Below are 23,250 nucleotides of genomic sequence, written 5' to 3'. Positions count from 1 at the left end.
CGATTAGCTGCGTTATGACAGTAGCTGGCAATTGATTATTGAAGGAGACTCTGGTTTTCTTGCTGGAGGTGTTCTCTTCGGCCTCGCGGGCACCTTAATATCTGTCGGAATCTGTCCTAAGCGGCAAGCCTAATGAGTGAGGGGGCTATATTTTATAGTGGAAAATGATTTCTTTTCAAAAGCAACATTCAAAACAGATCGATTGGGAGATTATACGTAGGGAGATTTTTAATCTCTATATTGATTATTTAGCTTCTATATGGGTGAGTAGTTTTATTTAGTCTTAAATTCTGTACAAATATTCTTCATTTCTTTGGGGTGTCTCGTAGGCATTTTTTAAAAATGCTTTTATATAAATTGAGATAAAAAATTTTTTCATATACTTGTTTCGTATCCTGTAAAATTATTTTCAAATGTACTATTCTGGTTTTAAATATAAAACTCATTTTGTAGTGCAATTGTCTAGGAAATGTGGGGAAAAGTTACGAACCAAGTGTTTGGATGAAATTAAATTATATTCTTCCCGTTATAAATATAAGATCTATTTTGTAGTGTAATGAAATATGATAACATTAGAGCGTAAATTCGGGCGGAGCAGCAGCTAACGTGTGTTGGTCCGAAAAGCATTCAAGAAATGCCTTGAATGTTACCATAATTTATTTTCTAAATTTTCAATAGAAAAATGAAAAGATTTTTGTGTTTGAATTCACAAAGTAATATTATTATTCACAAAAGATTACAAAAGGTCAACAGCTAATGCAGAGCATCAACATGCATCATCAGCTTAGAATAGTACAGAAACGACGCGCTTGCATGGTATGGTCACACAAAAATGAAAAGATTTTTGAAGAGGATGTTTATGTGAGATGAATAATGATTTTCACCAAGATACCAGAATTTCGGAAAACTACAAAATGAAATTAAAAAAATTTTAGCATAGGATCAGAATATGCTCATTTAGGTGCTTTTTTTGGGGTTGACATTGACGTCTCATTGTACAAAGCATTGAGAGAGAGAAGGATGAAAATTGGGATTGAAATTAAAAAAACCTTTTAAAAGAGTATTTAAAATGAGTGATTAGTTACTCTTTGTAACTGAGCAAATTCATATAAGTAGAATTGAAGAATACCTTAAAAAGAAATGGTATTCTTCAATCTCACTTATATAAGTCTGTTCAATCTTAATTAACAAGTAATTCCTCATATCAAACTCTTTTAATTTTTTTTTTAATCTCAATCACAATTCTTATATATAGTTCTCAATAATTCAGACCAAACACGTCCGTAGTTTCTAAGAATAATATAAATGGAATGAAATGCCATGACAAGAAAAAAAAAAAGTTAAAATATACTCCCTCCAGTCCTATATACAAGCTTACTTTTAAAGAGATGTTTAGTCTAAAATATAAACTTTATTCTTGAATTTGTCTAAGTATTTATTATTATTTTTCTTATTATGCATTTCGTGGACTGTATTTAGTACTCTCTCTCTTATTAATATCACTCACATATATTCTCTTGCATCATTTTTTTTATTTATTACCTCTCTCATTTACTGTCTTAATAAATAAGGCCAAATTTGTTTTAAAAAATATTTTTGACTTATTTATTATTTTTAATTAATTTTAACTGCTAATTTATTAAATGTAATTTGGTTATTTGAAGCTTTTATATATATATATATATATATATATATATATATAAGAGACCGAGGGAGTAATAATCATAGACAACATTTTATAAAAAGAATGTAATAAAAATAATTAAAAAGTGAATATACAAATTAATACGTATAGGATTATGAGCGTAGACTCTCAATTTTTAAAATAGAATTATTAATTTCAATTTCAAAATTGGATGTTTTAATTTTAAATTAAATTAAATTCATTTTATTAATGTAGAATTTCAAAATCTCAAATTTTTATTAGAATTCTATTTATTTTTTATTTTTGATCAAATCAGAGGAAAAATATGGGATACATGGGAATCAGTTATTTGTTGAAACCAAATTTCAGGTGAATCAATTTTTAGACAATTAAAGTGTGTCCATCATATTTATTTATTTAAAGAATTTTTACATCACGTGAAAATTTGGACCCACACTATGGTCATGTGGGATGCAGACCGACGAAGCATGTGGTTCAGAAAAAGCCGTAAAAGCATATTCCAACTTTTCGCGGAATATTTCTGGGGACCTTTGGAGCTATTAATCTACCTCCCAGCTTTAAAAGCCTGTATTTTTTTTTTTCGGTTCTAATTATTTTAGAATTTAATTGTTAATAAAAGAGTTAGTTGAATTTTTAGTGTGATTTTAAATATAAAATTTTAATTTATTTTGTCTCTCATATTTATCTATTTTTTAAAACTAATTCTTATAATAGTTATACTACATGTTAAAGATTTTATCAGTTTTAGTTAATAGACATAATTAGCAAATATATTTTAAAAAAGACCATCTATTTATTATGAATAACTAACTTAATAATTTTTTTTAATATGTTTAAATTAGTTAATTAACTATTATGTCGAAGACAAAGGGCAGTAATTAGGACTGTGAGCCTCCTTCTTATCCCGCCCATCACACACGCACTGACGCGAGCACATAATAATTGAGATTCACTGAAAAGCAACACTGCAAATTGAGACGTTCCTGCTATTAGGTGCGTATACTCAATCTTCACGTCCGCGTACATGGACTTTATATGATGGATTACACCGTAATAATGTGATATCATTTGATTGAATTGCAGGTGATGCGTTATTGTGTGGGGCCTTTTTGGAAAATGTGGGCACAACTGAAGTTCGGGCACACTGGGATTTCCTTCACAAGGATCTCTCTCCACTTACTCTTGCATAGAACCATAGCGCTAACCACATCAGTCACTTTAAGCATCAACTCCCCAGTTCATCCACGTAACCCGTTCCCTTATCCCACAAATGGATGGGTTGCATTCAACAGAATAATACAAAACCAATGGTATGCCACGACCCACGAAAATGCTTCTACTTAATTGAATTATTAACTACATCTTATTTTAAGGGCTAAAAACAGTATAATATTGTTGACAATTATTGTATCACAATAAATAAATTATCTTCAAAAGTCAACATCAATTTTCATGAGAAATGAATCAATTGAAATAATAAAATATAAATAAAATGACTTGATATCTGTGGTGAAGCATGTGGCGAAGCAGGGGGTTTGGGAGGTTTCTTGAAGGCAGAGCATTTGAACCGTCGGATTAACGGAATGGATGAGATCCTACCGTGTCACCCAGCAAATCCAAATCCTCAGATTTGGTTCGGAGAAGGGCAAAAAAGGGAAAAAAACTCGTATCTCAGATCTCAGTCCATCCCATTATCTCCCTCAATGATTGGTGGTGCCATTGTCGCAGAATTGTGTTTCATCATAATTCCTAAAGTATTCCCAACCCGGTAGCTTTACTTTTGGACAACAAAAGAAGAAATTTAAAATGTTATCCCGCAAAAGATACATGAGAGAGAAAAACAAGGCATCTTCGCGGACCCCAAAAAAAAAAAAAGATGAGATGAAGTGGGAGTTGAAGGAATACAAGATGGGAAGGATAATTAAGAGACGTATCGCTCTAGCCCAAATCGAGCAGAAGGAAGGAGGAGATGAAGGGGAAGCAGAAGTTCGAGAATATTCTTATCAATTGGGCCCCTTCTCATCTTTCTTAAAGACTTTAACAAGCAGAAGCTATTCACGCACCAGTCGAGGATCTGATGTTAGGCACATGAATTCAACGAGCCAGATAGGAACTGATAATTCATACGATTCAAATTTTCTTGGCCACACATCTGCAACAACAACCGCAGATTGGCGACATCAGCTTTTTGCCCTCAGTACCAAGTTGTGACAAGGGTTTACCGAGCAGCGTTACCAGTAATCCGGCAACGGTGCCACTACAGGAAACTCCGGGAGTTGGGAAATGCACATGATGTGGTTACGATGATTTTTGGCGTTAAATGAAAGTTACCTGTCATGTGAAGTATGAAAAGACATGCATGGCGATTAGGAAAAGATCCTCGGGAAAACAGGTGTGATGGGGACGATTGCCTAAAGTACAGGCCTAAAAGAGCTATATGGGCAAGCTGATGGGTCATGATCACCCATTTAAGGAGCCGGACATAATGGAATAGATGCTACGCACGCAATGAGGTGAGGTCCACGAATTTAACAGAATAAGGAGGGATGGGAGCGGGGGATAAAATATAACTGAGCACCGCACCGGCGGATGCCCATTTCTTAAGTATCCATGATATTACCTAGATTTCTTGATATAAGAGTTAATTGGTTAATTTAATTAGATTAAAAAAATTAGTTAAATCAGTTATTTGTAATAAATAAATATTATTTTTTCTAAAACATCTCTACTAATCAAGTGTGTTGACTATAACCATTATTATTATAATGACCATCTTAAAATAAATAAATAAATATGAGAGATAAAATAAATTAAAATCTTATATTTAAAATCAAAATAAAAATAAAATAAATTTTTATATTAATTTTTATTCACACCATGATTCGGACTCCTTCGCTGGCGACAATACCAGCGCTAGCTGATGCCATTTCATTATGCCATTCCTAACCCAATCAATACCCCTTGATTTTCCTTCCTTGTATTATTGCATTTTATATTCGCGGTCTCTTTCTTGCAATTCAACAAAACTAATAAAAATCCGATCTGACGAGAGAGAAAATAGAGAGAGAGAGTCTGGGTGTGAGTGAGCGCATTATGGCAGATGAGAGAGGTCCCCGCAAACTGCCGCCGGATCGTCCACAGGGCGAGACGGTGGAAATGACGGACATCCCTAGTAATATTCCGAGTACTTTAGATAGTGTGGGAACAATGGTTCCCTCATCTTTCCCAGAGCTGAAGAAAATGTCGACAGAGCTGAGTGATGGAAAAGAAGAAAGAGGGAAGTTACAAAGAGTGAGAGGCCAATACACTGGAGAAGTTTCTTTAGCAGCTAGAGAGGAAGACTGGATGATGGACCAGGATTTGGACCTCAGAAGCCAACCGGAGCACGTCTTATCGTATAGAGAAGCGTTAAAGCCTAAGTCACCGGCAGAGGAGAATCACAAGAATCAATATCAAGAAGATGACTGGGATGGGAGTTTACTGTTTAACAGTAATGAAGAACTGCTAGAGGGCGTAACAATCACGGACTCTGATTTGGGTCCGAAGATCGTCTTCTCTGAGAAAGAAAGAAAACGACTGGAGCGAAGATGGGATAACACACTGATCATAAAGTTGCTTGGAGGGACAATCGGTTTCATGCAAATGAGAAGGAAAGCGAAGGTAATGTGGGGAAAATCTGGAAACGTCGAATTGAATGATATAGGCAATGGTTTTATGACAGCAACTTTTCAAAGTCGAGATGATTACTTCTTCGCGTTAGAAGGTGGTCCATGGCTCATTCAAAACCATTACCTTACAGTGCAAACATGGAAGAGAAACTTTAATCCTTGGAACGAAAAGATTCAGAAACTCGCGATATGGGTTAGACTTCCAGGGCTTCCAGGTGACTATTACGACAGGAAGTTTTTCTACAACCTAGGCAACAAAATAGGGACAGCTATCAAAGTGGATGAGATGACTTTAACAAGAGCCAGGACAATGTATGCTCGGCTGTGTGTCGAGATTGACCTGAATGCTCCGTTACTCCCGTCGTATTTTGTAGATGGCAACTGGCTCAAAATAGAATACGAAGGTCTACATATGATATGCTTCCAATGTGGCAAGTTTGGACATAGTTCAGAGAGATGCCCGTCGAAAATTACTGCACAAAATCCAGATGCTGGAAAGTCGGTGCAAGCACAGGCGCAGGAAAAGAAAGACGCTGAAATCAACCAGACACCGCCGGTTAGCACTCCGGCAAATCCGTTTGGAGAGTGGATGGTTGCACAAGACTCAAGAAGAGGACGTAAGCACCTGCACAAGGAGAGTAGGTCGGCTGAAGGTCAGAAAAGAGAGGTCAGACACTATAGAGAAGTAAGAAATGCATCGAGATTTGCTATTCTGGAAGATGAAGGTGACAAGCTGGAGAAAAGAGGGGAAGAGGAAGAAAGTAGCCGTACCTTGGTTGACATAACCAATGAACCACATCTGAGGGAGACTAGCAAGAAAGAAAGAGTGCAGCTTAGAAAAAAGGCTACGGACGGTAGGAAGGAGTTAGAAGACAAGGAAGGGAAAGGAAAAGGAAGAAATAAAGGGAGTGGCAAAAAGGAGGCTAAGGAGGAAACAAGTACTGAGAAGCACCCGGAGTCCAAAAAAGAGTGGGCCCAAGAAGAAAAGAATGGAAAAGAAGGCGTAATAGGAAAGGAGAAAAATAAAAGGACTATAGGGGTATCCGAATTGGGCCACAAAAGTGAGGAAAAGACTGGGCTAAGGGAGGACATGCTTATGGAATATGAGGGGGAAAGTCAGCATGGGCCCATTATTGCCCAAAATGAGTCAAGCTCTAGAGGACACGCAGAACACTCGAAGGTTTCAAGAGGGGGCCGATCAGCAGAAGACATGGACCTTGAAGATGGAAAACCACCAGACCCTGGGGATGGAGGAAATATATCGGGCTTAGAAGAAGTGGAGGCGCAACTAAGAGCTCATGGGCAGTTAATATCAAGGAGGATAGAGGAGCAACAATGCTCCCGAATGGAAGACTAAACCATGTAAGTGGTCCTCTTCTCAATTGTTTTTTAATGATAGTAGTTTGGAATGCAAGAGGGGCAGCTGGAAGAGATTTTGGCAATGCCCTGAAAGAGTTGAAGAACAGGCTAAGACCTAAAATTGTTGTCTTACTTGAAACTAGATGTAGTGGAGACACAGCCCAAAAGATTATTAAAAAGCTGGGTTTTAAACAGCAAAGAATCAGTGAAGCAATAGGAATGTCGGGAGGGATATGGGTGCTGTGGAATGAAGAGGGAATAGATTTCAGAATTCTTGAAAATAACAAACAATTCTTGCATGGAGTAGTGTCAGGGATAGGAAACAGGGAGTGGGCTTTCACTGCTATTTATGCAAGCCCAAAAGAAATGGAGAGAAGAGAGCTTTGGGATAACTTAGAAGGAGTGGCGAAAAGAAACAAGCTTCCTTGGCTCTTAGCTGGAGATTTTAATGATATTAAAGATGAAAGTGAACAAAGAGGAGGAATTGACCCAAGTGAGAAAAAATGCAAAAGGTTTGCCGACAATATTAATAGATGTAACTTAATTGATATGGGCACAGAAGGACCGAGATTCACTTGGCGTGGACCTATCATGAAGTTCGGAGGAAGACTGTATAAGAAATTGGACCGGGCTCTATGTAATCAGACTTGGAGGAATAGTTTTAGTGAAGCCTTTGTAAAAGTTGGTCCAAGAATTCAATCAGACCACCACCCTTTGCTCATTCATCTTGCGGGAATGAAAGGAGACAGATCCAAGCGCCCATTCAGATTCGAAGCTATGTGGCTCTCCCATAAAAATTTTAAACCTTCGATCAAGGAAATGTGGAATGAAACGAAGGAAATCCCAAAGGACTTGGATGGATTGGAAGACTTCCTGAAAGAATGGAATGTAAATGTTTTCGGACATGTGAAGGAAAAAAAGAAAGAGCTAGTAAGGAGGATTGCCGGTATTCAGAGAATCATTGCAGAGACAAGTAACAAATTCCTAGAGGAGCTAGAGATTAAACTTCAAGAGGAATTGCAGGAAGTTCTGAAACAGGAGGAGACCCTATGGTTCCAGAAAGCAAGAACGAAATGGTTAACTGATGGTGATAGGAATACCTCCTACTACCACACGAAGACCAATATTAGAAGAAGAAGAACAAGAGTTATGACCCTAAAAGATGACAGGAACGTAGTGGTGGAGGGGAAGGAGGAAGTAGGCAAACTCATCAACAGTCACTTCCAAAACCTCTTCAAAGAAGAAGTGGAAGACCGAGGATGGATCCATACCACTCATGGATGGCCGACAGTTAAGCAAGAAGAATGGAGCAGAATTGGCAGGATACCGAATAGAGATGAAATTAAGGAAGCCATGTTCTCTATTGGTGGCTTGAAAACTCCAGGTTCAGATGGTTTCCCGGCAATCTTTTACCAAAAATGCTGGGACATCATGGGGGAGAGTGTGTATAAGGCGGTGGTAGACATGTGGGTAGCTCCGTTGAAGATGAAGGCGGTCAACACAACCCTAATCACTCTAGTCCCCAAGGTGGACAATCCTGAGAGAGTGACACAACTTAGACCCATTTCCCTTTGTAACGTCATTTATAAATGTGTGTCAAAACTCTTGGTGAAGAGGCTAAAGCCTATAATGCCGAACATAGTGTCCCCTCATCAAGTCAGTTTTGTCCCAGGGAGAATTATTCATGATAATATCATCATTGTCAATGAGCTGATTCAATCCATGAGAAGAAAAAAGGGCAAGAAAGGTTATATGGCAATTAAAGTTGATCTTGAAAAGGCCTATGACAGAATAAACTGGAAGTTCATCGTAAAAATCCTTGAGGAGCTCAACTGCCCAGCTGAAACGAAGGAAAGAATTATGAGTTGCATCCACACGGAAAAAACTAGTATTCTTTGGCATGGCGAGAAAACAGAAGAATTTCAAACAACTCGGGGTATTAGACAGGGTGACCCCATTTCCCCCTATCTATTTGTACTCGGAATGGAGAAACTCACTCATATGATCCTAGATAGGGAGAGAGAGAAACAGTGGAGAGGTTTGAGAGCTGGCCGATCAGGGCCTAGTATTACACATATGATGTTTGCTGACGATCTTGTTCTTTTTGCAGAGGCCACTGTTAAGCAGATTGATGTTATCTCGAATTGTTTACAGGAGTTTGGAGAGGTCTCGGGACACAAAGTCAGTCAGGAGAAAACGGTTATCTATTTCTCCCCAAATGTCCCGGTGCACACTAGGAGAGCCATACGCCACAGAAGTCAGTTCAAAGAGGTGGAAGAGATTGGAAGATATCTTGGCGCAAATATCACCTATCCAAGGAGAAGAAAAGCTCGATACACAAGTATTGTAGATAAACTAAAGCAGAAGCTGGGTGGTTGGAAGGCATCAAGTCTTTCTATGGCGGGAAGAATTACCTTGGTCAAAGCGGTCACGAGCTCTATGGCACTTTATACAATGCAACATGACAAAGTGCCGAAATGCATCTTAGAGGATATGGAAAGAGCTCAGCGACGATTTGTTTGGGGAGAGGAAGGAGATAAGCACACCTGGCATGCTATAGGGTGGGAAATGATGTGTAAAGAGAAAGAGTATGGAGGGATGGGTATAAGATCTCTGCACGAAATGAATGAAGCATTCATATGCAAGCTACTGTGGAGATTGAATAAAGAACCAAACGCCCTATGGGTTAAGGTGTTACAAGGCAAGTATGGAAGAGGGGCAAATAACAGAGAAAGACCTGTCACGAAGAATACTGATTCAAGGCTCTGGAAAGAAATGACAAAACTATGGGAAAGGTTTGAGAGTAATATCTCTGAAACTAATGTCTCAACCCACCAAAACATAAAGCAGCTAACATGGAAGCTAACGAGCAATGGTGCCTTTTCAATCGCAAGTATGTATCAAAACTTAAAGGGCCTACAACAACTCCCACAAGGAAGAAACTGGAAGAAGGTTTGGAAATTAAAGGTACCTCAAAGGATACGGGTATTCATCTGGAGAGTATGCCATAAAAAACTCCCTACAAAGGAGATCACAAGTAAATGGGATGGGAGTCAAGGATGGTGTGGGATTTGCAACCAGAAGAAGGAGGACCTTCTCCATGCATTAAGGGACTGCCCTTATGTAACCCACATATGGAGAAAAATTATACCATGGCAGGAAAGAGTCAAGTTTTTTGGCCAACAGTGGGAAGAATGGCTGACAGGAAACCTTCTGCAAAAAGTTAAGCACTCAGAAGGCTTCAACTGGGATCAATTATTTGCGGTAGGACTATGGCAGATCTGGAAATGGAGAAACCTCCTCATACATGACAGCAACTTTGAGTTACCTCTCAAACCAGAGAGAACCATATATAGTTTACTGGAGAGCTATCAACATAAATGGGGAGAGGAACTATTGGAAGAACAGAGTAACAGAACTAATAGTACCAAATGGATAGTACCAGACAAAGGGTGGTGCAAGCTGAATACGGACGCAACCGGGCCTTGCCAGGGCTTGAATGGATGCGGTGGAGTAATAAGGGGTGACGGTGGGGAATGGCTGGGGGGATTTACTATGAAAATTAATCACTGCAGTGTGACCAATGCTGAAGCTAAGAGTGTCTTAGTAGGCCTAGAGGAATGTTGGAGGCTGGGTTTTAGGAAGGTCGTTGTGGAGTGCGACGCTCGGCAAGTTGTGGAAGCAATAAACGACATGAAGACGGTCAATGGGGACTTCTTGTTATTTGCTCAGATTCGCAGCATGATGCTAAAGGAGTGGCAAGTGAAGATAACACATATCTATCGAGAAGGGAACCGGTGTGCAGATCGCTTGGCTTCACTGAGCCTGGATCTGCCTGAATGGTGGAAGAGCTGGACTTCCCCACCCAGTATTGTGGAGAATATTCTAAGAGAGGAAGCTTATGTAGATATGGCTTCCGGACGCTGACGCGCTCTGTTAGTTATCTTTTGTGTTCCCTTGTTCTTATCCCTTTATTTTAGTCTTTGGGCTTCGCCCCTTTTTTCACCCAAAAAAAAAAAAAAAAAATCCGATCTGACCATCCATCCTGACAGTCGAACCTGCTTGCTGAGGTTGCGACTTGTGAGTATTTTCTTGCACTTTGTTAACCCCATTCGGCTTCCGGTGCAACCGAGACTATTTAAGTGACGCCGTCCCCTTCAACGGCTCCCATGCATCTGCTCTTTTAATCTCATTCATCCACGTGTACGGCTTCTACGCTCCGTCGTTTCTTTTGGGGGAATCTCCCCTGTCGTTTTTCGGACACATGAATGCGTGTGGTCCACATCAGCAATCTTATCTCTTTTATCAATATGCTATTTGTATAATGTGTTATAACAAACAAAATCGGGAAACAATGTCCCCCGTTATCGTGGGATGCCAGCTCACCTATATATTGAGGAGCCATCGGACGTTCCTTCCTTCCTCCAAGCCCTCCCTGTGACCTAGTCCTTCCATTTACTTTTCATCTCTCTCTCTTCCGAATTGTGCATCCATGGCGTTCAAAAGAGCCTTTGCTCAGCGCCTTCTCAATGTCACCAAAATGTCCTCCCAAACACTCACCAATTGTCGCATATCCTCTTCCTCTGCCCTGGCTCCCATTCCTCCCACCGCTGGCACTCCTCATCTTGCTCCGGATCCGGGAGACAATGCCGTCTTCCGCCGTCTCCTGCACAACCGAGCTGATTCGCAAACGGCCACGGCCTGTTCCCCCGTGCTCGGCCAAAATCTTGTTCACAAGCTGAAGGAGATAGACATTGCCAGAAATCGACTTCGATTAGACGGATTGTTGCCGCCAGCGGAGACTTCGGATTCGACGCAACATGTGACCGCTGAGAATGCGAGAAAATTGTTCAGAGCGGCGCGGTTGGAATTGGTTAGGTCGAGGCTAAGGAGCATCCAAAATAGCTGCATTCCCTATCCAGAGTTTCTTCGGATCTGCGAAGATTGCTGTTCGGACCGGGATCAAGCGGTGCGGGTTGCCAAGATGCTTGATGATTCTGCTACTGTGGTTATATTGGGAGATATCGTTTTTCTCAGGCCTGAACAGGTTAATACCTATATCCCTGTTCTGTTTTCCTCTCCTCTCTTATGGTTAACTTTGCTTCGTTTTGTTTTATCTATTTTCTTTGTTTTTTGGGGTTTCTACAGAGGGTCATGGTGAACATCAGAGATAGGTTTCGCTTTTCCTCACATTAGGACATTTCACTACACATTTTTTCTCCCATTTATCTGGAGACTACCGAAAACTGATAATCTTTTATGATGATTTCTTTTTTTTCCACAGGAAGTTGAAACTTTGTTGTTTCGCCAGATCTAAAACGTGTAAAGGATTCCACGTTTGAGATGGTAAATTAGGACATTTGAAGGACCGCAAAAGCCCTTGGGCTTTCTTCGTTCAGACTGATTCATTCACTTTACCAATGATCTCTTTTTTTGGGATTAACTCTGATAACTTTTGGCTTTATTTGAGAGAGAGAACATAAATGACATTAACTGACAGAAACTTAATTGTTAACTTTTGGTTTTATTCGACACAAAAGCAATTGACAGATTAGATTAATAAAATCTTTAGAGATAACCGATTTCTAGCGATACAGGAATTGAGCATGAGCTGACATTGGTCAGGGCATTACTCTTACTTACCATAATACTAATTCATGATAGCTCATAGGGAGTTGGTGGGAAATTTCGGGCTTTCTCCAGGGAGTTGGGATCCTCTCGATCTGGTTCTTGATGAAGTAGCTGAAAATTAATGGGATAGAGGTTTAGTAATAGAAGGTGAGGTGAATTGAGAGAAAGAGAGGGGGGGGGGTGTTTACAAAACCAAAGAACATCAGAAAACTTCGGAAATGAAAATTTTAGGTGATCCAAATCCTTCACAAGGAGATGGTTCAGTATGCTGCTTAAAGAAGGACGGTGTCTTTTCCCTTGTTCTTATCCTATTGAAGTTTCCATGTGATTTCATTCTAGCGCGTGTTCTCTCTGTTCCGAGCCAAGTTGTTTAATGGTTGCACAGACACGAATGTATTTATATTCTCTCATCTTCATTTTGGGTACTGATTAGCATTACAAAAGCTTACTTTTTAAGCGAAGTCTGTGGATTCATATGTATTTCCAGCTGGAAAGAAAGCAGATATGGAAGTAGAATTGTTTCAGTTCACCCAAACTGTGTAAAATTTTGTGGTACAGGTAGCAAAAGCGGTTCTAAATCTGTTTCCTATTCCTGGAGCCAATGCGGCACAGGAACAAGCAATGAAAGAACTCGAAGAAATGGAGAAGGAGAAGGCAGTAATCGATGGGAAAGCAGACGGGTTGGTTCGGAGAGAGCTATGGAGCGGGCTGAGCTTCCTGGTGCTGCAAACAGCGGCATTCATGAGGCTCACATTTTGGGAGCTTTCTTGGGATGTGATGGAACCAATCTGCTTTTTTGTGACCTCCATCTACTTCATGGGTGGTTACGCCTTCTTCCTTCGCACCTCCAGGGAACCTTCTTTTGAAGGTTACTACAAAGGCCGATTCATCGCCAAGCAGAAGCGCCTCATGAAGCTTCGCAATTTCGACATGGCAAGGTATAATGAGCTCAGGGCTGCTTGTTTTCCTCACTCACTATCTCACCCTCCCCTCTTTTCCAGCAAGTCTTGTTCTCATTGATCTGGATGCCACCTCATATTTAATTTTGCTGACTCAAATTATAACAAGAGGCACCCCCTCCCCAAAAATGAAAAGAAGGAAAAAAACTCATTGAAAACAGTATCCACCCCATTTTCCGATATCTCACCGATGAAGCAATGCTGGGGGTGATTTTAGGCCTAGGTGCGGCTTTTTGTACAACAGATGCAGAGTGTCCCGTTAAGGCTTTCAAAAAGTATCACATGATAAAAACTTGCTACACTTGTGGTAAATAGTGCTTATATTATAGATTTCCTACGATACGTGGAGTTCATACAAATTTTTTCACACATAAATAATGTACGTAATATTTGAAATAAAAAATACGCAGTATAGAGAATTGAAAATACATTGTTTATTGATGATGTAAAATAATGAGTGCTGGTCCAACAAAAATAATAATAATAATAATAATAATAATAATAATAATAATAATAATAATAATAATGGAGTGAGGATAATAATGAATTATGCCAAAAATGAAATTAGGGCCCGGTGATATGTTAACTTCACAACCGCTCCCCATGCCCAACCTGAGGACGAGATTCCCGTTGTAAAACATCAGCCGCTACCGTGATTCTATTTCTGGTGATGGGGGCCCCTTTCTAATTAGTCTGCCCCAAAAGGAAAACGGGACTGACTGGGCAAACTAACCTGTTAATGCTGGTGATCAAAATAAAGGGGAAAGATAAGCGGGAGGAAGGTTCCTTCCGAAGTTAGGAAGTTGGAACAACTTCTCATCAGGCTATCAGGATCGTCATTATTGTGATGAATTTTCAACGGTTCAAATAATTCAAAGGATCAAAATTTAAATTCTTTGCTTGCTAATTTTTAAGTAATAATTTTACTATTCTAAGTATGGCAACAAAAGTATTTTTATATTAAATTTTACATCTGTGAAAATTGAAGGGGAAAAAAGGAACAAAATAATGTTTGATCCATAATTTAGGTTCGTCATCATTATGAACGCGCCTTGCTGGTAGGAGCACCGAAGCCTAATCAGCCGTTGCTTAATTAGGAAGAGGCAACCAAGGGAGTGTTTGAGTAAGAACAAAACTATAATTTTAAAAGTATTTTTATAGTATACAAAATAAATATGTGGAAGAGTTTGTTTCGACTTTTGAAAAAGTGCTTCTAAAAAGTAATTCTGGGGTTACCCAAACACCCTCCAAGTCACTGGCGAATCATGATCCATAACTTGTTAATGTCTGTATGAAGACACAACTAAGCAATTTGGTGAGCGGGATAATGTTATTATTCTGACGTCGCTTTCAATTTGAGCTGAGTCTCATTTTCTTTTATTTAATAGTAACAAAATTATTTTATTTTATGTTTTGAAAAGTGAATATTTAAAAGTAAAACAAAATGTAAACCATTCGATCAATATACATAAATTGTGTTTCTCTGGTTTTTACTTTTTGTGCATTTGCTCGGAAACAGAACCGTAGACGGCACGTTGTTTTGGGCTTTGATTGGGAGCATTCGGACTCTTAAAGTTAACGTGATTGGTATGGTAATATCAGTTTTTTCCCGTCGGCGTTGAGTTTGAGTAACGTTCTATCTGTCGTTTTAGGCCGAGAATTGGCAGGTTTAGGAACATGACAATGCTTATGAATGAGTTGGTTTAAATTCAGATTTGCTAAAAAGAAGAACAAACTTTTTACCTACTGAGGGCGGTTGCAGCTTGGATCTCACGTCCCAGCTGCAACGAACAAGTGGGTGATGATGTCCTTGTCCGCATCTGTGTGATGGATCATCCCAAAATGTGTATAACATCACATGTTTGAACTCACACGTCTCCACCTTGTTTGATAATGATTACCCACAATCACCAGTCAAACCATATGTGTCCACACACTACAAAGTCACCAAGAAGTCGTCAACAGTACAATTTTGATCCTCATATATATATATATATATATATATATATATATATATAATAATGATTGGCATCCAAGATTTATTTGGGTAATATTCCTTCTTTTGTTCCCCCGCCTCTTGAATGAATAGTGAATCATCAAAGGCATATTCGTCTTCGAGTAAACTAAGATCATCCTCCTCACCCCCTGCCAAACATCCTCTACCCGACGGAAGCAGCCAGCCAACCGCGGGGGACTTCGTCAACAACCACTCTCTCCCTCCCTAGTTAAGTTGTTTTTAGTTGTTTTACGCATTTTAGCAAAAACGTGTCACTTAACTAAAATAATACTCCTCCACCTTTAAATATAAAACTTATTTTGTAATGTAATTACATAGTGGATATTACATTTAAGACCATAGGCAATATGAAAATATATCGAAGTTGCATTTTTGTTCTTGTTTACTAGTTATTACCAATGGCACATGGGATGGCTTTGCATACAACCCAATCTCAAACCTCTGACAGCATACTCTTCTCGTCTAATTTACAAATCACTTTTAACCTGTTTTACACAGAGCAAGAAAAACCTTAAATTTTATCAACTTTCATCTAAATTTCAACAATTTTTCAATTTTATTCTTATTTAGTGCCTGTTTGGGTCAGCGTTTGCTGGCCCAAACGTGGCTTATAATCACTTATAAGCTCAGTGGAAAAATTGGTCCGTTTGGCAGAGCAATATGACAATTGGGCTTATCATTTTATAAACCCACTGAACGCACGATTGGCATAAGCTCGTGCCTAGCAGCTTCTGGCCCCTAGGAATTCAGCTTATGACTGTTCTGACACCACTACTTTTTTTTTTCTCTTCACATCTGCCTTCTTTTATTCCCTAAACCCTCGTGACTCTCTTTTCCTTTTCTTAACCCGAGCTCCCAGCTTGCTCCGTCTCTGCTCGGCTCGAGAATGTCCGTCGGTGGTCGCGTCTGAGAAGCTCGTCGCTGGTGACCGTGAGCTCGTCCGGTCATCATCGCGAGGTCAGCTGTTGGGGTGAGGTGTCCGTGGCTTGGTGGATGCCGTTCGTTCATCACAAGTCAGAGCTGCTCTCACCGTCTGCAACCGACGTCGCCGGCGTCTGCCTCTGCGTTTGAGCCGTGCGTGGAGATCTTGGCTTCCCAGTGCAATATACCGTTGGATCTACCTCTAGCAGCCTTTGTTTGGTTGGATCTACTGCAGGTTGGCCGGTTATATGTCGCTTTTCCGGTTTGATCCCCGGTCGTCCTTGAATTTGTTGTCCTCCCTGAATTTCCTGTCGTCCTTGAATTTCCTATCGTGCTTGAATTCGGATTTGTTAATGATTGCTGCATGTTGAGGACCGACTGGTTGTGACACCGAAACAGGGACCGAATGTAGCATAAAATTTCTAGTTGCATATCGATTTTCTTCCTCTGTTTTCCAAGGCTGAAACAACGATTAATGGTTCAAGCAAACGACGTATAGGATTCTCTTGATTTTTATGGTTATAGGATTCAAGAAATTGTTGCGTATATACGTTGTTAATGGCGAGATATGTAACTCTGGAATTGTAATTTTCAGAATTACAATGGTTGTTGTTTTGCATGTCATTAGCTTCGGTCTCTTGATTCTCTTGATTTTTATGGTTATAGAATTTGATCTCTATGAGGGTAGGGTAGAAGAGAATGAGGTGGTAACATGGTGTATATATGTGTGTCCGAATGGTTCATTTGATAAAGCTAATTAACGGCGTTGATAGAGCAAAGTAATAAGACATTAATTTGTACTATACAAAGAAATTAAGGACTATGTGGATAATTACTTAAAAATCATTTGGAATTAATTTGGGGAAGTCTCAATCAAAATAAATTTAATGTTGTTCTTTCTCCTGTTATATTCTCTTACTTCTCTCTAATATGATATTTATTTAACTAATTTAATTATATTAAAAAAGTTAGGTAAATTAGTTAATTATGATAAATATAACATATTTTTGTAAATAATCTTGTTCATCATTCTTAATTTGGTTTTTATTTTACTCCTACACAGTTAAATTAGGATAAAAATTAATCAATGTAATGTAGTTTAGGTTCAATTTATATGATATATTGAAATTTTAATTTTAAAATGTTCACAATCAATTACCACTGGAAAATAGTGGACATTGACATTATGATTATATATTTATAATGTTAAAAAATATCGAATAAGAAAACTAAACAGGTTATGCAATTAAAATGTGTTACTTGGTGATATATGTTTGTTTGGTTACAACATATGTGTTATATAATACAGTTTTTATTATTACATATTTAGGACTTTGGTTGATTCAGTTACTCTTATCTCGATCAAAGGACGTAGAGAAATGGATAATGACAGGGGAAAAGCGACATGGGATCATTATACGACAAAAATTCTAATCGATGTTTGTGCCGAGCAAATAGTGCACAAAGAAAGACAAGGAACATCGTTTACAAGACCTGGTTGGTTGAAAATTGAAAAGAATTTTCGGGAAAGGAGCGGGAAAATGTATGACAAGAGGCAACTGAAGAACAGATTTGATGTATTGAGAAAAGATTGGAAGTTGTGGGAAAAACTGATGTCTGGGGAGACTGGCATTGGTTATGATGCAGCCACAAATAGGGTATTGGCCTCTGATGAGTGGTGGCAACGAAAAATACTGGTAATTATTTGTGTTAGTTGAGTTTTAATTTTGAATATCAGAAGGAACAGCGCTTAATTATGCCTAATTATGTTCATGTAGGTGGACCCTAATTTCAAGAAATTTAGACATCAGGGGCTGATGTTTGCATCAGATCTGATGAAAATATTCAGAGATGTTGTGGCTTCGGGAGAGTATGCGTACGCACCATCAGCCTCACAGCCTCAGCCAGCGTTTGCTCCACAGCCTGACACAGAAGAGGAGGAGGATGTTTATAGAGTCGGGCTAGACCAACAAGAAGGGTCAGGGGATAGTGAGGATGAAAACTTTGGTGTGGACCCAACAGCCAGTGCAGGGTTCACAGATGACTTCGCTGCTTGCAACATAAACAACCCCGCAAGTACTGGACCAAGTGGCTCAGGAAGCTATGGAAAGAGAAAGAGGGGTGAGACATCAGATGCAAAGAAGAAGAAGAAAGTTGCTGCATCTACATTAATTTCTGATAGCCTGAGTGTCATAGCAGCTGCTTCTGACAAGCGAGCAGCAGCATTGGTTGAAGATCCCCAAGTAGTTGATAAGGTTTTGGCACACCTGACTACCGTTGAGGAGCTTAATGATGACAATCAACTATATTATGCATGTGCCAAGATGCTTACGCGGTTGAGGTGGGCTAGGCGAGCCTATTTGGGGTTTATGCATGATAGAAGCAAGTTGTTGGCGTGGTTGATACCGGCAGCACAAGACCCAGACACATGGAAGTGACCTGCAGAATAGGATTTAGTTTAGGACTTAGTTGTTTCACTATTGTTATTGCACTTGTTAACCTGAACTACCTGCTGTTTTAACCTAAACTGATGTGGCATGTTGTAGGAACTTTATTAATCATTATGTAATATATTTACGCTAATTTCTACTTGTCATCTATGCGTTTGGTTTTTCTGTTTGCAGTATGAAAATTATTTACACTTTGTTTAGTGTAATCCTTATAATGCTTACATTTTGTTTTACCACAGTTACAGGGTTAATTCCAGAAATGGCTAATTGGAACGATGATTCACCATGGAATGAAGATACTTTATGGAATTGGAATAACGATTCACGGTCAAATGAAGATGACCATTCAGCCATAATTAATGAGGAATTAACACAATATGAAGCAGTAGGTGCATTGGTTGGTTATTATTGTGAAATGTACATGTTTAAACAACCGTGCAGAACTAGTGAGCAGACAGGAAATTTATGGGTACAAGGCATTATGAATGGGCATGATGATCGATGTCATGAAATGTTTAGAATGGATAAAGATGTTTTCCACCTCTTATGTACTAAATTGGAGGAACATGGTTTACAAAAGTCTAAGTACGTAGGAATTGAAGAAATGGTTGCGATGTTTTTAAACACGGTTGCACATGGACAATGCAATAGGATGATCCAGGAACGATTTCAACGTTCAGGGGAAACTGTAAGTAGGCACTTTCACAATGTACTGCAAGCTTGTCTTAGCCTATCGAGTGAACTTATTCGACCCATAGATCCAACATTTCGTGGAACTCATAGAAAAATTGAGAACGATCCACGTTACTACCCATTTTTTAAGGACGCAATCGGAGCAATTGATGGCACTCATATACAGTGTGTTGTCCCCGCTGCAAAACGAGACAAATTTATTGGCAGAAAGGGAAATCCATCACAAAATGTCATGGCTGTATGTGATTGGGATATGTGTTTCACTTTTGTCTTGGCAGGATGGGAGGGATCTGCACATGATGCTCGTATATTTGATAGTGCTATTACAAATTCATCTCTTAATTTCCCTCATCCACCTCCAGGTATATGTTTATGTGTTCCAATCATGCATGTTTTTTTAATTATTTCATACTTTTATTCATTTCACAATCTCTCAAATTGTTTCATGAATCATTAGGGAAATATTACTTGGTTGATGCGGGATATCCAACACCAAATGGATATCTAGGTCCATACAGATCTGAGCGCTACCACCTTCCAGACTTCCGACGACAAGTAGGATTCCGAAATAGTAACGAAGCCTTCAATTATTATCATTCCAGTTTAAGGTGCACAATAGAAAGAACATTCGGTGTTTGGAAGAATAGATTTCAAGTCCTACGAAATATGCGCAGTTACGACTTCCAAACACAAGTGTATCTGGTTTGTGCAACAATGGCCATTCATAACCTTATAAGGAGACATTCGAGTTCCGACTTGTTTTTGAACAAGCTGAAAATGGTAATAATGTCGGCGAACATGATCAGGCTGAAGTAGTCAACCATCATCTTCAAATGTTACATCACAGTCTTCATCGCATATGAATCGCGTCCGTGATGCAATCAGAGACCAAATTATCCATAGCTTATCTATTGATTAATTATGTAATATTATTTAGTTTCACTTTGTTGCAATACTGCAAATTGGAGTTCAAAACATGTTTACCCATTCAAATTATGTTTCGTTTGATATTTGCAATTTTTTTTCCATTTCTCTTATGTTTTCAAATTTAATTCCCTCGATCAATTTCACTTCTTCATATTAAATTAACAATAATTCACTATATTATATCAATTCATTTTTTTTTCATGTTTCACATTATATTTAAAATATTTGTTATGATTTTTTTGAAATTTTAAAATTTAGTTCACTCATTAATTTGACTTCTTCATAATAAATTATTTTAATTTCATTGTATTATGTCAAATTATTTTTTTAATCATATTTCATTATTTATTAACACTTATACCCATTTTGGTCATTTTATAACCAAACTTACTTTTACTCAACTATAATCCAAACAACTTTTTACCAATCTCACTTCTGCAAACTAGCTTTTCTGAACTCCAATCCAAACACAATTCAGCTTATCCAATTTAGCTTTTACCAACTTCACTTTTCTATAAGCTACTTTTCCTATAAGTTGTTTTTCCAATCGCTCATCCAAACGGACCCTTAATATATATTATATCTCATTTAAACAAAGATAACACAATAATAAATAAAAAGTAAAATTATATATCCATACAAAAAAAAAATTTCACTATCTTATAAATAGGACCAATAAATGTTTTCTATCACTCTACTATAAAAAATTTCCTTCACTGTTCTATAAAAATATGTTGGAGTTTGATTTTTATTCTTGTTTATTAGTTATTACTAATGGCCCATGGGTGGGCTTTGCATACAACCCAATCTCAAATCTCTAACAGTATATCCTGGAAAGATTAATCCAACCCGAGCTCGAAGTAATGAATTTTTTTAATTTTTTTGTTTTACCTCTTGTTAATTGTAAATTTAAAGGAGGCATTAATTGAGGAGTAATTTTTACTTAAAGGAGTCTGAAGACGTTTTTGAAAAAGCAGTAGATTAATTTCACAAAATTTGACGTTAACTCCTTAAAAAAAAAAAAAAAGGTTTTACCAGAGAATCCTGAAAAGGACGGAGTGGAATATTCCCCCCGTTCGTCAATCCCTTCAATAATTGAAAATCAAAAGTTTCATAGTTCCATCATTAACGAGTAGACTGAAATTATTGAATGATTTGGGATGCACCAGAAAATTGTTCTGGGAAGCATGACCGGTGACAAAAAGAAATCCCAGTTGGCGTTCGGTGCGTCGTAAGATTTGTGCCTAAAATCGATCAGAAGTTTTTATGTATACCTGCTCTATAGTAGTCTATACAAAAAGAAGTAGCGTAGAGAAGTGGCGAACACTCCAGACCGCACGAGAGGTTCGCCGTCCTAGCCTCAATCCTCTAATGGACTTTCAATTTCGGCATATCCAGTCCTCTCCCTGCGTATACACTCAAAACAGAGTTGGATTCAGGCTTGGATTCAATGCCGCCAACAACATCCATCTTCGCCCTTTTGCCCAGATACATTCTCACATAGAAGTTGAGGCACAGCAACAGAATAGCACAATTCAGCACCGAATTGAGGATCCAGGCGCCGATTCCGTTGCAGCCTCCTCTGTAGAAGTGAAGAAGAAACACCCCGACGTGGGAGATCAGGTTGCAACCCAGCAACACTATTTGGCAATTGAGCACAAAAGGGAAGCAGGCGCTGCGAAACCCGACGGCCGTCCAGAATCGGTAGCCGTACACCAAAGAATAAACCAGAGTAGTGAACAGAATCGCCAGCACTTGAAAGGACTGCGAAAATTCCAGCCACAAGAAGGACATGAACGTGGAGATGGAGTGGTTGAACAGCTGGAAGAAAGCCAACTTACGACGTCGTAGGATGCAGAAGATGGTCCTCCACATGTGCAGGAAACGGGAGAGATAGTACACGTAAGACCAGAAGAAAACCCGACCCGACGGTCGGGTACCGAGTGGGAAGCAGAGGAGCCATTGGATGGGAGTCTTGGAGCGGCGCCAGAACCAGCGGGTGTCTCGGATCTCGGCAGCAGCGGAGAGGAAAATTCCAGCGAAAATAGTGACGGAGACGATGGACATAAAAAGGCTGTGAAGAGCAGGCAAGGGACCGAGGGGAAGGGGACGGCCGGAGCGGAAGAAGAAGGCCAAGAAGAGATGGAGGAAGAGGGAGAGAAGGATGAAGGAGGCGATGGAGGAGAAGAGGAAGAGCCAAGTGGAGCCCCAGGATTGGGCGGGGCTCCAGCGGAAGCCGACAACGGAGGGGTGCTCGGAGAGGTAGAAGATGAGGGTGTGGATCACCGTCGAAGGGATGGCCATGGTGAAGCCGGAGTGCGACGACGGTGAGGGATCAAACCACTTTGGCGCTCTGCTCTTCACATTCTAGGAAATCACAATGCGTGCAACTCCCGGACAAATAAAAGTTGTTCCGACGCCTTCAGATTGGTTAGTCCGACGTGGCTCTTTACCCTTTCTTAAAAAAAAAAACTTTCGTATTTTTAATTCAACATTCTATCATTTGGTTAGAAAGTAGTAGTCATATTTATAGTTGAAAAAAAAAACACATATTTTCATATTTTTCAATTACCTTGAATACTACCCATGGTATTTATTTTTGAAACTATAGGCACAGTACATTGGCACGCCTAACTACACTAATGTCCATTCTCCGTAAAGGTGCTCTTTTCTTTTTGTGGGGGGCTGTATTTATTACGAGTCATTGGCTCCCACAACTTTAATTATTAGTTACTTAGTCGGGTTAAAAAAATATATATTAGTCACTTGATTTAATTTATACGGTTTAGCTTGTGAAAGATATAATTTGTGAAATGCTTTATAAAGTGTGGATCATGCCTTATAAGAAGTATTTCATAGAATATATTATTTATGATTTAGGAATAGTTTAGGTTTTCAAAATACACATACTCCTCCGATCCTTAATATAAAATCTAATTGTTGAGTTGATTTTGGTTCT

General features: G+C 39.0%; 2 protein-coding genes across 2 annotated transcripts; one reads left to right on the top strand and one right to left on the bottom strand.

Annotated features, from left to right (window-relative positions):
* The first annotated feature begins 11,077 nt into the window (after positions 1–11,077).
* Positions 11,078–13,711, top strand: LOC114732482 (calcium uniporter protein 2, mitochondrial). Its single transcript, XM_028919757.1, has 2 exons — positions 11,078–11,740; positions 12,883–13,711. The coding sequence occupies exons 1-2, from the start codon at positions 11,186–11,188 to the stop codon at positions 13,342–13,344; spliced, it is 1,017 nt and encodes a 338-aa protein (XP_028775590.1). The 5' UTR covers positions 11,078–11,185; the 3' UTR covers positions 13,345–13,711.
* A 7,654-nt stretch (positions 13,712–21,365) lies between these two features.
* On the bottom strand, positions 21,366–22,881 carry LOC114732483 (elongation of fatty acids protein 3-like). Its single transcript, XM_028919758.1, has one exon. It carries the CDS (start codon positions 22,593–22,595, stop codon positions 21,660–21,662), a length of 936 nt encoding a protein of 311 aa, XP_028775591.1. The 5' UTR covers positions 22,596–22,881; the 3' UTR covers positions 21,366–21,659.
* Between the last annotated feature and the right edge of the window lie 369 nt (positions 22,882–23,250).

The sequence above is a fragment of the Neltuma alba genome, unplaced genomic scaffold (assembly GCF_004799145.2).
Source record: "Neltuma alba isolate B1F8T4 unplaced genomic scaffold, ASM479914v2 tig00012916_pilon, whole genome shotgun sequence".
Taxonomy (NCBI): Eukaryota; Viridiplantae; Streptophyta; class Magnoliopsida; order Fabales; family Fabaceae; genus Neltuma; species Neltuma alba.
This window is presented reverse-complemented; position numbering and strand designations above follow the sequence as displayed.